This window comes from Trichinella spiralis (assembly GCF_000181795.1).
Source record: "Trichinella spiralis strain ISS 195 chromosome Unknown Scfld4, whole genome shotgun sequence".
Lineage (NCBI taxonomy): Eukaryota > Metazoa > Nematoda > Enoplea > Trichinellida > Trichinellidae > Trichinella > Trichinella spiralis.
In genome coordinates this window covers 7,580,345-7,594,567 of record NW_003526943.1, presented here as the reverse complement: position 1 = coordinate 7,594,567, position 14,223 = coordinate 7,580,345, and the positions used below count along the sequence as shown (strand labels likewise).

General features: G+C 36.0%; 3 protein-coding genes across 3 annotated transcripts; all 3 read right to left on the bottom strand.

Moving 5' to 3' along the window:
• Positions 1-201: 201 nt before the first annotated feature.
• Positions 202-1,835, bottom strand: Tsp_01863 (conserved hypothetical protein). The gene is made up of 4 exons (XM_003377624.1): positions 1,757-1,835; positions 1,509-1,686; positions 1,206-1,399; positions 202-272 (listed from the first exon to the last, which is right to left on the bottom strand). The coding sequence occupies exons 1-4, from the start codon at positions 1,833-1,835 to the stop codon at positions 202-204; spliced, it is 522 nt and encodes a 173-aa protein (XP_003377672.1).
• Positions 1,836-4,240: 2,405 nt separating this feature from the next.
• On the bottom strand, positions 4,241-6,277 carry Tsp_01864 (hypothetical protein). Its single transcript, XM_003377623.1, has 4 exons — positions 6,233-6,277; positions 5,783-5,932; positions 4,805-5,068; positions 4,241-4,357 (listed from the first exon to the last, which is right to left on the bottom strand). The coding sequence occupies exons 1-4, from the start codon at positions 6,275-6,277 to the stop codon at positions 4,241-4,243; spliced, it is 576 nt and encodes a 191-aa protein (XP_003377671.1).
• Positions 6,278-12,315: 6,038 nt separating this feature from the next.
• On the bottom strand, positions 12,316-12,751 carry Tsp_01865 (hypothetical protein). The gene is made up of 2 exons (XM_003377622.1): positions 12,555-12,751; positions 12,316-12,478 (listed from the first exon to the last, which is right to left on the bottom strand). The coding sequence occupies exons 1-2, from the start codon at positions 12,749-12,751 to the stop codon at positions 12,316-12,318; spliced, it is 360 nt and encodes a 119-aa protein (XP_003377670.1).
• Positions 12,752-14,223: the final 1,472 nt, after the last annotated feature.

Here is a 14,223-nt window from a genome sequence, read left to right as displayed (position 1 = left end):
AAACGATAATACAACGCACTGACAATAACGATGTGCAACAACAATGAATGAATTTGACTATTTCCAACTACCACTGACGACCGCTTGTTTCAGTCACTTTGTTTCATCAAATGATCATCTCTTTTTCCTAACAACTAACTACCTACTCTCAAAAGCACACAAATTAACTACTATTTTTATCCTAATTGGAAACAACCAACTTCATATCAACTTCCATATCAATTTTTCCAGTAACAAATAGAATGAACGCGATGAAGTTGCATTATTAACAGCTATAATTGATTATTATTATTATTATCAGTTTAAAAATAAATCCAGTGTGATGAACTTGCACAGTTGACATGAAATAAATTTGAAAAAAAAATTATTAATTAAATCGACATAAATAAATTTTATGATTATTTTTTTGTGAAATTCCATTCCAGTTATAAAAACTGCCCTTCCTGATCAACAGAAACTAGCAGCATGAATTCGTCATGATGATTATTATATACTGCTGTTGTATGCAATAATTTCCACAGCCCATCGGAGGAAATTAACTGAATCGAAATGATCACAACCGCAACTGTTTGTGCTTTTCAACTGTGGAAAATCACGGACAGACAGACAGCGCCGTTGGCCAACAACTACTTATCGATCACATCACAATAGTGTTGCGCAAGTTGAAAAAAGAAGCAGAAATTTAAATATTTCAGACGGAGAAACGAACAAAACAAACATCCTCGACATTTCAACACCAGTGGGGTGAGAGCAGGTGAAATTAATTTCGAAAAAATTTTTCACAACATCTGCTGATCTTTGCTGATTTTTCTTTTGCACTTAAATTAAAAATAGCGCAATTTAACGAAGAGATGGAAACGTTGCACAAAGGAATGGATAAATAAATAAATCAGAAGAAAAATTCAGTCTGTTCTGCATGCCGTTGGGCATGTGCAAATCGAAGGCAGCACAACCATGTCATGTGCACGTTGGGCAAAAAGTTGAAACCAATCTTTCTCTCGCATACACAAAATTTACATGGCATCTGTCATATCAAAAGTGAACAATGTCATTCAACACGACAAGCACAAAAAAAATGCAAACTGAAGAGTTGCATTCATTTTACAACCTTTCCACACCGTTTCTACTCGATAACAACGTCGATAAGGAAATATCACCGGGAAAAAAAAGAAACAAAAAAAATTTTGTACATATTTTTTGCTTACTGTTGTTGCTGTTACTGCTGCTGTTTCGAATGACTGCAACTTTAGCTGAATCGGCAAAAGTGTCAGATGACGTGCAGGCGACCGACCGAGACCCTGAATCATTACCAGCAGCAGGAAGAGACAATGCTGATGATGACGACGACGATGCGGTCGAAGAAGTAGAAGAAGAAGAATTCTCGTCGCCAGCGGCTTTTCTGAAATTGAATTACACATTTCAATAATGAGAAATTCAATCAAACACCCAACAAACACAAACAACAAACTGAACGCGTATAATATGAAAAAAAAGAACGTGAAAATTACATTTTCGAGTCAGCAACTACAGTATGATTGGAATCTGCTACCGGGCGATGGTGGGTTTCCAATTTGGGCACTTTTTCAGGTTTGCGACCATTGTCGACCGTAGTCAACGGTTCCTCACGCTCGCGCTTCACGGTCATCTTGCGCGAAGAGGACGCCGTACGATCTCTGCGATTGTTAGCTGAAAATACAGCACGTTGAACAGGTTCTTACAAAATTGGCTATTTATTCATAATATACTGTGTTTTTACCTTTAGATGGTGACAGTTGAACTTTTTCTTCCGTACCACCGTGATGACTTGGCGGCTCCTGAAACACAATCATCATCATCGTCACACTACCGTACACAATAAAAGCAAACGGAAAAAGCAATTGTCTTCAAAAATTAATTCATGAAAATCAAATTAACACAAAGCCGACAAGAAAATACACACTACAAAACTACCTTCCGCCCCCCCCTTTCGTTGTATGCAACTATTAGTACTAGTTTTGCAAAACTGAAACAAATGAATAAAATGATCAATTCGTATAGAAAATACAATCTATTATTATGCAATAAAAATTAAAAATAATCCAATTTTGACAAGTGAAATAATAAAATGAAGATTACGCACGTGTTGTGTGTAACAATTTCACAAAGTTCACTGCTTCAGAAGTTGAAAAAAAGAGGGAATTGAAGAGGAAAAGAAAAAGTTGGCCAAAGACCAGCAAGCATCGACAATAGCCGAGACAACGGAACACACACACACGCGCGCGCGCACACACAGACAAACGCCAATTTCACTGCTCGACGTAAGAAAATTAGCTTAATTGAATTTTGCATACAAAGCAATCACCCTGGAGAGAGGCAAGCATAAAACCGTCGTGCCCCCGAACACGTCGAACGCAACGTACTATATACGTATATATATATATGTATATATATACTTCTTTTTTAAACAAATGTTTGCTTGCTTTTTATAACATCGATGCTTACAAAAAGGTTTTTTTTTCACAAAAAATAACTTATATTTATATTGTAAAGGATTAGAGCAATTTTTATTTATAAAAAGCTATTAATAAAATATTAAACAACTATATTTCAAATATACAACTGATCGATGAACAATTTTAAACAATCGCAAAAAAATGAAATGTTTCATAAAATACATAGTTGAAAAATGAAAACCTAAAAAAGTTCTTTTCCTTCAAATAGAAAAAAAAATGACAACCAACCAACCGACATCTAAAACGAGAGAAGGCAATTAAGTAAGCTACGACGAACAAACAATGAGAGTGAATTCAATTGTCCTCCGGTCGGCAACCTCACGCGGCAAAAGCAGCCAGCCGACGACGACTACTGCGACGATGATGATAATGTGATGGTGATGATCGATCGATCAAAATTGAGACTTATTTTTCAACAAAGTCCACGCAAATCGATCTGGCCAATTTTGAAAAGCTTTACACACAGTGACATCGCCGTGTGGTCGACTGCAATCTCAGAGGAGCTACAATTCCGGGGCAGATGGCGAAGAGCTTGTATGGAACGATATGAAAAAAGATACATGCAAAAAGAGAATACAAACAACACACACACACACACATACGTAATCTGTACACGTCGTCGTCATTGTCCGTCCCCTCCCCCTCCCCCTCTCCTCCCTCTCTGCACCACCCCAAAATCCCCAAGCCCAGACCAATGCAGATTGTGATAAACCCTCGGTCAATGTTGGATGATTTGTTCATTTTTAAATTCAACTACTTTCCCTTTCTCTTTCGTGGAATCTAATCATCACCACCCACTCATTCCCTCATTTCTTTTTCTCTTTGTCAAGTTAACGCCGGATACATACATATAATTTCTTCCCATGTGATGATTGCAGCTAAAAAGTGGAAGAAAAAAAAAGAGTCCGGAATCTTCAGTATTCACACATGCACAACGCTTCCTTTGATAATGCTACTCGATTTATATATTTCGAAATAAAATTTAAACAGAAAAAGAGGGAGAGGGGAGAAAAAAAATAAAACGTAAAACCTAATTTATGCACGCATTCATCGTGATGTTGTTGTTCCGGGAAAATTACATCCTGCAAAACTGGCTATCAATGAAGCTGAACAAAAATTAAAAAAAAACCTAGACGGAAGAACAGCTGATATGCAAATAAAACAAAACAAAACAAAAGATGGATATACAAGAAGAACAAAAGTTCTGAATGATGAAGAGGAAAACCTCCCCCCCCCCCATGCCCGCCTGCCGACACACATCCTCTTTTTTCCTGTGAAGTTCTGAAATTGAAGCTTGTGTAATTTTTGATCAGAAGGGATATATATCAGTTTTGAAAAGAGGGAAAAAGAGAAGTGAAAAGAAGAGAAGAGAAAATTGAATTGCATTGTATTGGAATTAAATTGAATAGGAGAAAGCAGAGTAAAAGAAAAAAGAGAGCAGCAGCCGCAGAGACAGAGAGGGAGAGCACCTTTCGATTGTGAAAAATCAAATTACTACCCAAGCACACACTCTTATCTCTGTCTACACAGTACTGAAGCATCAGCAGTAGCAAATAATACGCAAAAGCAGCAAGATGTTATTGTGGACAACTGTTGACGCGACAACAGCTGCATGAAGAGAAAACAACCGCCACTCTCCCCTTCAACTGTGCACAATAGTGAAAATGGATTTCAATCAAATTCACAAGCTGATCAAGCAGACGACGATTGTGAGACAAAAATAAACTTCTCCTCTACAACGCGACACATCACCACCACAGACTTGCATGTACGTTGAAAACACCGAATGACAGCTGTGCGCATTGCTGCTGTTGCTTTGAATGAAGACAGCAAGTTTCAAAATAAACACTATTCGACAAACGCATCTGCAAACATCTATATATATCCACCTATCTATCTATCCATTGCCACTGGATAATCATTTCTGAATTAAATTTTAAAATTTACTTAACAGGAACAAAAAAATAAAATTAATATTCCCATTTTCTCTGTCTCCTTCTTTCTTGCAACAATTCACACACGGCTGTCATAATGAAAATTTACGATACGAAGATGACTGACAATCAATCTGCTGTCTGCATCCCATATAATATAATATAATAAACTAATGAATGATGTTGTCTTCATTACCAAACAAAACAGAAAAACATCTCTTCTAACCTGACACACAACAAGCAAAAACTGACCCAAGATGTACTCGAAAATTGTGCAATAACTTATTCATATTAATAATTGTTCATTACCAATTCCATTTATACAAATTTACATAAAAGAAAAAGTATAAATTGAGCAAGTATCGCCCGCACACATACCGCAGACGAAGAAGAAGACTGAGCTGAATCGACAACGACGACTTTGGATTTGAGTGAAGACTTTCTTGTTGGATCTTCTTCACGCTTGGGCGTGTCCGCTGAACGTGCTCTGTGAGAGCGCGAATTGGCCGTATCACCTTCACTGGCGCACCCGTCCATTTTAACATTGGAAGATTTGGACAATTTCGATTTCGAAGAAACTTTCTCATCATCATTGCCACTGCTGACCATTGCAGATGACAAAGTGGACGACGACTCTTTTGTCTGCAAAGTGAAAAAATAAATAAGTACAAGCACAAGCAGTAAAAAGCAAAAAAAATAATAATAATGCAACAAAAAGCACATAAAATCAAAAGCTGAATATGGAAATAAGCAAAAGAGTGAAAAATGCTGCTCGCTCGTTCGTAATAACAATGATCTCCGGTGGATAGTAGTGATTGCAGCAGCAAGTGATAGAAGAACAGAAAATCCCTTCCGCTCAAGGTGAACAAACGAACCGACCGCTTGACGACAATCAATCAATGGCTGTTTGCACAGCCGAACAGAGGATTGAACGAGATAGTTTGCTCAGACGGCCGCGTGAAATATTTCGAAATACAACAAAACTGGCTCACAAATTATGCAATATAAAGCTTCGAGCAAGCTGCAAACAAAGCTGTGCACACACACGTACAGACTACTTGCACACTCACATTATGCACGCATACATGCATGCACGCATACATGCATAATGTAATAATAATACATACAATACACATGTACGATGAAAAAATCGTAGGCTAACAAGAAAAAAACAATTATTATAATAATTATACAACAAATAAACAAACATGCAAACATTTTTCCACCGAATTAAACAAGCAGCCAATAAAAAAGCAAACATTTACATAAAACACAAAAGACAAAATAAAACAAAACAAACTACAAGATAAATAATAAAAATAAGAGCATAAAAATGATGCCCATATATGCAATTACCGCTTTCTTCGATCGGTGTGATTTTTTCTTAGACGTTGCCTTTTTCGACTTTGAATTTTCAAATTGTTCAGCAACGCCGGTTGTTGACGAAGAAGAAGCGGACGCTTCGGATGCCTGCAATCTGCTAGCCTCGTGTTTCACCATCCAATCCTACAAAATTGCAAATAAGATGACAAATAGAATAGAATTAATGCCAATATTAGCAGCAGTAAAATTCAAATTGAATAATAATAATAATAATGAAATTTTAATAACAAGAAACTGCTCAACTGAAAATTAATTTAATAAAGATGAAACGTTTCACAAGTGAAGAAAATAATAAAATATATCTCAATTAAATTGAGAAAGTGAAAATGCTTTTCGTACACTACACGACGACTAGAGTAAAAAGGTACAGAGCATTCAAATCTGCAAATGAGCAAAGTTGTCTGCAAATATCCGCGCAAAAACGCGTACAGAATATAACAAAGTGAACCAACACAATAACAGCAACATAAACAAAAATGTGTACGAAAACGACAGATGTATATTTTTAAAATAAATTAACACATTTTTGTGCGAATCTTTATGCCAAGATATTATAATTTTTGTTTAGATATAACTAATTATTCGATCCGATAATCAAATTAAACAATAAATTAAATTGTAAATGTTAACAAGTAAGTAAACACGGCCTGAAGAAGATGAACAAACAAATAAATAAATGGCATTTGTTTTCAACTGCACAAATATCAAGATATCAGATCACATCACACAAAGTACTAATGCTAATGTTGTTGAAAAGTGAAAATTTATCTGGAAATTAATAAAATTGAAGATGCACACACACACACACACACACACAAGTGCAACCTGGAAATGCAACTTCTAATATACCCAGTCGAACCCTTTCGTTGAAAATGATCAGCTTATTCTTTTTTGACATAATAAACAACACAAAAATGAACGAACACTCAGCATAAATTACAAACAAATAGCAAAACTAACTCATCTCCAAAAGATTCCAACATTTCCGTATAAAAAATAATAATCTTATTATTAATATTACTTTTTCTTTTTTGATTTTCAACTTCAATCTCTCATCTGTACAAAAAATGATGCAAATGTGTATTTCAAAAAAAAACAACAACAAAGAATATAATTTAAAAATAAAAATATAATAATAAATGCAAGTTGAACAGCGTGTGCTCGAGATAATGGTAACAGAAGCTGCGGCAACAGCAACAGATCAATAAATAATAATCTCGTCGTCTAGCTTAGAACATTATTTTTGCCGAAAGCTTATTATAATAAATAAATAAATATATATATATATATATATGTTGAACAACAATAACCGCAATATTGCGAATGAAAAAAAATTAATAAATAAGAATAATGCATGTGTATTGTTTCTTTAGAAATCTGAAAAAGAGAATTGCTTATCTTCTTAGCTGCTTTCTGTTTTTTTTTCTTCTTCAATCCTCCTGCTCCTCTTTCTACTGATTAACGAGTCGTCGTTATAAAGTGAAGAAAAAGCTACATCCAGCTACATCAATCCACCCATCTAAGCTGGCTAATGGCTAGCCAGCCGGCTAGAATAAAGCAAATGTGGAAAGAAATTGAAGTAGAAGAAAAAAAGCACAAGCAAGCAAACAAGCAGTGTTGTTTTTCTTCAGTCGCTTGAATTACATCGGAAAAAAGAGGCTAATTCGCACCAAGATTAACGCTCACTCGATAATGGATCGTTAAAAGATCCGCTTCCGCGTTCAGCGGCCTGAGAATCAACTTGCAACCATCGACCAAATGTCAAAATGCAATATAGGCAATATTAAAAATTACACACCACTACAAATTATATACATAAAAACCGCCTGAATATGAAATGTTACATGTTAAAAATACATGTTAAAAAATAGTTTTTTTTTTCTAATACAACAATGAACACAGCACATACACTAGATCCCGACCAGCTTGAGAGGACTTTTCTCAAAGACGCTAACAACTAAGATCATCAGAAAATAAAAAGCACACACACATATATATATAGATAGATAAAAAATGTCACACGTTTGCAAATTGTTACAAGTCGATAAATTGGGCTGCTGTTGTCCTTATTGTTCATGTCATCAGAATATGAAAAATGCAACCAAACAATGGCAACAATTGTCAAAGCGAAAAAAAAGATCCAACCAACCAAAGGTGAAACATGAAATATACATACATATATGTGTGTGTGTGATGAAGCAAGCAACAAAAACTGATAATCACCAATAATAAATAATATAATAAAGAAACATCAGCGACAACGCAAAAAAATACAAGTGAAAGATAAGAAGAAAAAAAATGTTGCACATATTTTTGAACAGGTGATGTTTGCAATTAATCAATCGATCGATCGATCGATCATTTTGAACAATTTCTCACCCTTCGCAAGTTGCATTCGGAGAATCTACCTATTCATTCATCGGAGATGTGGGAAAAAGTCAAGCAACAAAAAAAACCATGTTAAAATTTACATTCAAAAAAATAAGCAACAATAACAAATACTTTGTGAATATGAATAAATTTAACGAGAAAAATTTTGGGTGCAACAAGTTGAAACAACAAACGGGGCTTGGGTGCTTGCTTCGACAACGTCAACCACCAACCAGTATACAGTAGAATACAAAAAAGAAAGAATAACCGTTGACCGACCGACCAAAAACTGTTACAACGTTTTGCAGCAAATTTTCCACCCTTGAAAATTGCGTTCACCGAACAACCAGATGATGGTGATGAAATGCTTAAAATGGAAATAAATGTCAATCATTGCTATCAATTCCAACAATCAAATATTCCATGTGAGAAAAGTGTCAGTCAATTCACCTACACGATACAATCAGTTGTGCTGTGTGTGTGTGTGCGCGCATATTAATTAATGGTGAAAATGATTATGCATACAAAATCAATCACATGATGATGATGATGATGATGATGATGATCAATGAGCAGTTTCATACATGTTATCATGCATGCATGCATGCATAAAAGAGGAAAAACAAAAAAAAATAAAAGAAAACTGATGATGATGATGACTGATTTATGATTATGAGAATGTTTTTTTTCTTCTATTATTACTTTCCAATAATGGTCAAAAAATGTAAAATAGAAAACCTTATTTTTTCATCTTAGATTAAAAAATATGCATAATATATATATATGTAAAATTTAGTGAAAAATAAATTACAAATGCTACTGGTGCTGCTGATGATGATGATGATGATGTTGGTTGATTATAAATTGGTTTCAAGAAAATTGAAAGCAACCAGCCGCCCGCCGGCTTCTTGATAAAACAAACAGCAAGCAATCAGTCAAGAGAGTCAGTCAGTCAGTCAGCAAGTAAGTAGTACTTGTTCAGTATTTAAGACCGACTGGTTGGCCGACGTGATATATAACGCAAAACACAACTGCAATGTTGCTCAATGACAAATCACAATGACTGTCACCGAAATAAAAAAAAATTAAAAATAATAATGCTACTACGGATGCAAAGTAAGCAAAGCTGTTTTCCTTCTTCAGAAAGAGGAGAAAGAGATGAAAAACGTCAATGCTGAACAGAGGAGGGAGGAGAAGATAAAAGAGAAGAAGCGAAAAGAAAATCGTTGCGTTTCTTTTTTCCCCAGGATTACTGCCATTGGTCGAGATGATAATGAGGATAAGACTAACATGACAACAACGACAAGAAAAAAAAAGAAATTACCCACGCTGGATTGTTCCACTCGATTTGGTCTGCCGTTGTTGTTTGCAACGCAACGCAATATCCAATATCCAATATCCAATGACCTCCCCCCCCCCCTTTTTTTTTTCACCACCACCACCTGGGGCCATTGAAGCACCATCCTGGCGCGTGCCCCGTGATCCGACCCCCTGCTGTGACACACATTGATTCTCATTTCCCCAAAATGCCCTCTCTAAAACTGAGCTACTTTGACCCGACGATTAGACCCACTGCCCCCAACTTGGCTGTATATATTTTACACATCCTTTATCCACTTGGTCACCCGGTGAGCATTTTATCAACAAGCAAGCTCAAACCACCCCTCTATCCCTACTGCTTGCTTTCAACCAAGACTAGACAAGAAGAATAGTAAAAATTTGCGCATGAGCAGCAGTTCAGCAGTTGGTTGCGGTTCTTTGTCACTGGACTATACATACATATACATACATGGATATAGATATATATCTATATGAAAAAGGTCAATTGATCATCCGAGATAAGGGTCAGTTGAGAATTAGCCGTCGGTCACCGCCTGTCGTCTTTCAATCGATCGATCAATCAATCAATCAATCAATCTAAACGCTGGTAATGTGGTCGCGGTCGATAATAAAAAGAAAAAATGCCCAAACCGAGAAATTAAGCTTCTTTTTTTTCCGAATTTCAAACAACATTCTCAAAAAGAAGGAAGAAGAAGAAGAAGAATGGAAACAATTTTTGTTAAAAATAAATGTAAATAAAAAAAGCATCGGGGATTGATTGAAGCAGAAAAAAAAAGTTTCACATTTGCATTTGTTGTCAGCAGAAGAAAAAAGAAATGAAGCAAAAAGCAAACGGAAGCCCCCACCCCTTTGAAATGCACCACCGAGTGGAAAATGGTAGGGAAAAAAAAGCACAATTGCAATTTTAATTGGTGCAATCTGCTACGAGCGAAATCGACATTGACAATTTGAATAAATTATTGCTCTCCAAACTGCGTCATCACCAGTTTTTTTTTAATATGGTCGTCGTTGTTGGTCGATTTGTTTGTTTGTTTGTTTACTTGATGTTAATAATGGAAAAAGTGTTTCACAAAATGAAAATGCAAAAAAAAAAGAAAACAAAAGAAAAAATCCCATCAACCTCCAAAAACCCCTAATGCTGGCTTGAATTATCATTATTTATTTGTTTGCTTGTTTATTTATTGTTTGCATTTAGCATAATTGGAAAATTAATTCTGTTCAACATTGTCTTTTCTTTTTCGTTTCGCTTACAAGAACAAGCTAAGAACTGTGACCTAAGAAAGATTCAGTATGACGTGGAAAAAAAAATCAAAGAACAAGCACACCGTGTTAAAGGAAACGGTAATACAATATTTGACAAGTAAGTGGTCAGCGGTTTTCGATGAACAACAAACAAACCAACTGCCTCATGTGTATGCATAAAAACGCACACAGGCAGGCAGGCAGACAGACAGACAGACAAAGAGACAGACGACATGCTGACTCGAGCTCGTTCAATCAATAAGATCAACACAGCAATGAATGAATGAATGAATGAATGAACGTATGAATGAATGAGTGTATGAACATGTTTCACAGCAGAATGCCGGCATGCTGGTCAAAAAGCACAACGCACTCGTAAAACAGTTACAACAAAGAACTGTCACAAAAGAAAATTTTTTAAACCGCTTTCAGACAAGTAACACATTTTCGAATAGCATCACCTGATTCGAACAGCAGGAGACAATACATATACTGTAGAGGATGGAGGCATGTGAAAAAATAAAAATGACAAGATAACAACAAATGGTGTGAAGTTTTTATGAAAATTGAAAATTTTTCAAACTTTTGAAATTTAGTGTTCAAGAAATTTCAAAGAACAACAGCAGAACTTGGATCAGCTGATCATCAGTCTACTACAGACCACCCATCAAGTTGAACAATAAGCAAGAGAGAGAGAGAGAGAAAGAGTGCGCGTGTGAGCAATGGGCGTGTGCGCATTATAAAAATAAAGAAGAAAAAGAAAAGTGGGGAAATATTTGACTACACGTGGAGAGAAACTTTAAATTCGACCGTGGGAAAAAAATTTTTTTAAACAATTTCCCAAACTAAACTCAAAAACAAACAAAACACCTACCGCTCTCTCTCTGTGTACCCCTGGCACCACACGCTCATGAAAAACTTATTCCGGGATTTCAATTCATATTTACACAAAAAATTTTCACATCAACACGACCACATACATGTACACCATTTTTACAGTTTTATAATTCAAAAATAATTAATGCATTAAAAAAATTACACACGCATACACACATATATATAATGAGCAATAAAAACCGGTCGATCCGGATCGACCGCATTTTCACGCCCAACGCCTGAACATTATCAGAACAACACTATAAATAGAAGCTATAAAATAATGACCAACGCGATCGATGTGCATGTACCAATCCACACGGCAACGGACAACAAACAAAACGCCAAACTTTGTCCGTCATCCTTGTTGTTGGTCAATCGGTCGGTCGGTCAGTAGTAAGTTTCGGTCGTTCCGACTATCGAACTTATTTAAAATTCATAAATTGTCACTTGAATCACAAATAAATATCACCATTATTAATTACATCATTTACTGTTGGTGTTTTTTTTCTACAATTTGAAATTCAAATGTATGAACGCTTGTGCGCAGTCAAGAATAATCAACCGAACTGCACACTTATCAACAGCACAAGACAAAACAATAAATAAATAAATAAATAAATAAACAATAGAAGAATACAACAACACCCGCTGAGACTGACCCCACCCTCGGTGGTTTATGGAAAACCGGTTGTCTGATAGCTTGTACAACAACTGTTCCCCTGTGTGCTTGACGTTAAAAGCCAAGGCCGAATGCCAACAACAACAACAACAACAAACGGCATTTCAAACAAGTCATACCACACACACACACACACATCAGACGTGTCGAAATCTGCACTGGATTTTATTATATTTTTCCATTTATTGCAATTTTTTCTGATAATCAAATACATTCCTTAAAAAAAATTTACACCCCCAACCAACAACAACGGGTGTATAAAAAATAGGGAAGAAAACGGTCGAAGTGGCGCAATTAAATAAAATAGCTATACGCACGCACATTAGACGAACGCAATACGACACCGACAGTTTGAGTTGAGCGTCACGATGATAATAATTACAATAATAAATATGATAATCCGTTGGAGCAAACAGCGCACGGCCGGCCATCTGCCCGCTGTGACGGTTGGAGGTCAGTCGGCAGGAGACCGGGTCAACTGTCACTGGTCAACGAGAAAATTAGGGGGGCTCGAAGAAAGAAGTGAACTTTTTTGGAACCAAACGAACCAACCCTCCAAATCCACATTTGAGATGCAAGATGCGAGCGAAACAAACAAAGCCACGAGGATAATTTCAGACAAAGAAAAACAATTTCAATCAAATGTTAAAAAAGTAATTATTTATAACCTTGTAGTTGTTGTTTCGTTTTTATTTTTTTAAACTTGCCCAAGCAGAATTGTGATGAAATTATTTTTCACACCGTTAGTTGACAAATTTTAACAACAAATAAATAAATAAAAACGAACAAACAAACGAAATTTCTCATATTTGTTTTTTGGATAAGACGACGACGAAAAGTTGCAGGTAGAGGAAAATTTGACAAATTTCTACATAACATCTGGACTTTCTGTTGCAAAATTGAGCAGGCGTGAAAAGCAAATTGTTTAGCATTCCGCGGCAGTAATGCTCGCCTAGAAGAGTCAGTAGACAATTTGATCAATGGATAATTTCCATCTCATTTCCAGCTGTGACACAAGACAAGTCGATCGAAACGAAAGAAACGTTCGCTCAGTAGCACCTCTCTACCTACCCAGGCGGCGATGAGGTACGTGTATCTCTATGAAGTGGATATGCAACAAACAAAGCCCACTTGAAAACTCCCATTCCTCACAACATTTATTCGAATAATTCTTCTAAAGCATACCTTTTGAAAAAATCATCAAATTCTGTTCATTAAATATAAACAAATAAACAAGCCTTTGATGAATATCTACATATACGTGTATAGTGCGAAGTCAGTGGGTTTTTGTTTGTTCAGCGTGAAGTGAACAAGCGAACAAACAATACGACACAAATGGTGCTCGCCAGTGCATTTCCGACACTGGTGATCGTCGCGTTGTGTGCACAACACGCCTCTGGCTGTATAATTATTGACGCTGTCAAATTCTTTCTCTTCTTCCCTTTCGCAACATCCCACCCGATGCATAATTCAAGCAGCTGTCAATTTTCACATTCTTCACATGTAGTAAAAGAACTGCAGAAAAAGAAGAAGAAGAAGAAGAAGAAAAGCAATGGAAAAAAGATAGTCGTCAATTATACAAAACATAGATGATGTACATTTAAATTTTCCGTCTGTTGTTGTTCGACATTGACGGTGACGATATTGATCATCGTCAGGCGGATGGACATTGTCGGATTCGATTCGCTTGAATTGTCACATCACACACACACACACACTAATTAACATCAGTCACCGTTCAACATCCGACGACCCCTCTAGTTCTCTATATTTGCAAAGTCCAATTTCCACCACATAATACAGAATGGGATAAAGAGAATAAACCTATAAATTTGCATATGGGTGATGATTACGTTGTTGTTGATTAATTTTTCAAAATGAATATAATTATTGTTCTCTTCCT

What these genes read in the sequence shown, in the direction of transcription:
- Tsp_01865 (XM_003377622.1), bottom strand. Translation starts at nt 12,751, where the DNA reads ATGGCCGGCCGTGCGCTGTTTGCTCCAACGGATTATCATATTTATTAT. An exon ending in CCCGTTGTTGTTGGTTGGGG is followed by an intron (nt 12,479 to 12,554) that starts GTGTAAATTTTT and finishes AATAAAATCCAG; the next exon opens with TGCAGATTTCGACACGTCTG.
- Tsp_01863 (XM_003377624.1), bottom strand. Translation starts at nt 1,835, where the DNA reads ATGATGATGATTGTGTTTCAGGAGCCGCCAAGTCATCACGGTGGTACG. An exon ending in GTAGTTGCTGACTCGAAAAT is followed by an intron (nt 1,400 to 1,508) that starts GTAATTTTCACG and finishes ATTCAATTTCAG; the next exon opens with AAAAGCCGCTGGCGACGAGA. An exon ending in CAGCAGTAACAGCAACAACA is followed by an intron (nt 273 to 1,205) that starts GTAAGCAAAAAA and finishes AATCAATTATAG; the next exon opens with CTGTTAATAATGCAACTTCA.
- Tsp_01864 (XM_003377623.1), bottom strand. Translation starts at nt 6,277, where the DNA reads ATGTTGCTGTTATTGTGTTGGTTCACTTTGTTATATTCTGTACGC. An exon ending in CTTTGTTATATTCTGTACGC is followed by an intron (nt 5,933 to 6,232) that starts GTTTTTGCGCGG and finishes GCAATTTTGTAG; the next exon opens with GATTGGATGGTGAAACACGA. An exon ending in AGTCTTCTTCTTCGTCTGCG is followed by an intron (nt 4,358 to 4,804) that starts GTATGTGTGCGG and finishes AGATGTTTGCAG; the next exon opens with ATGCGTTTGTCGAATAGTGT.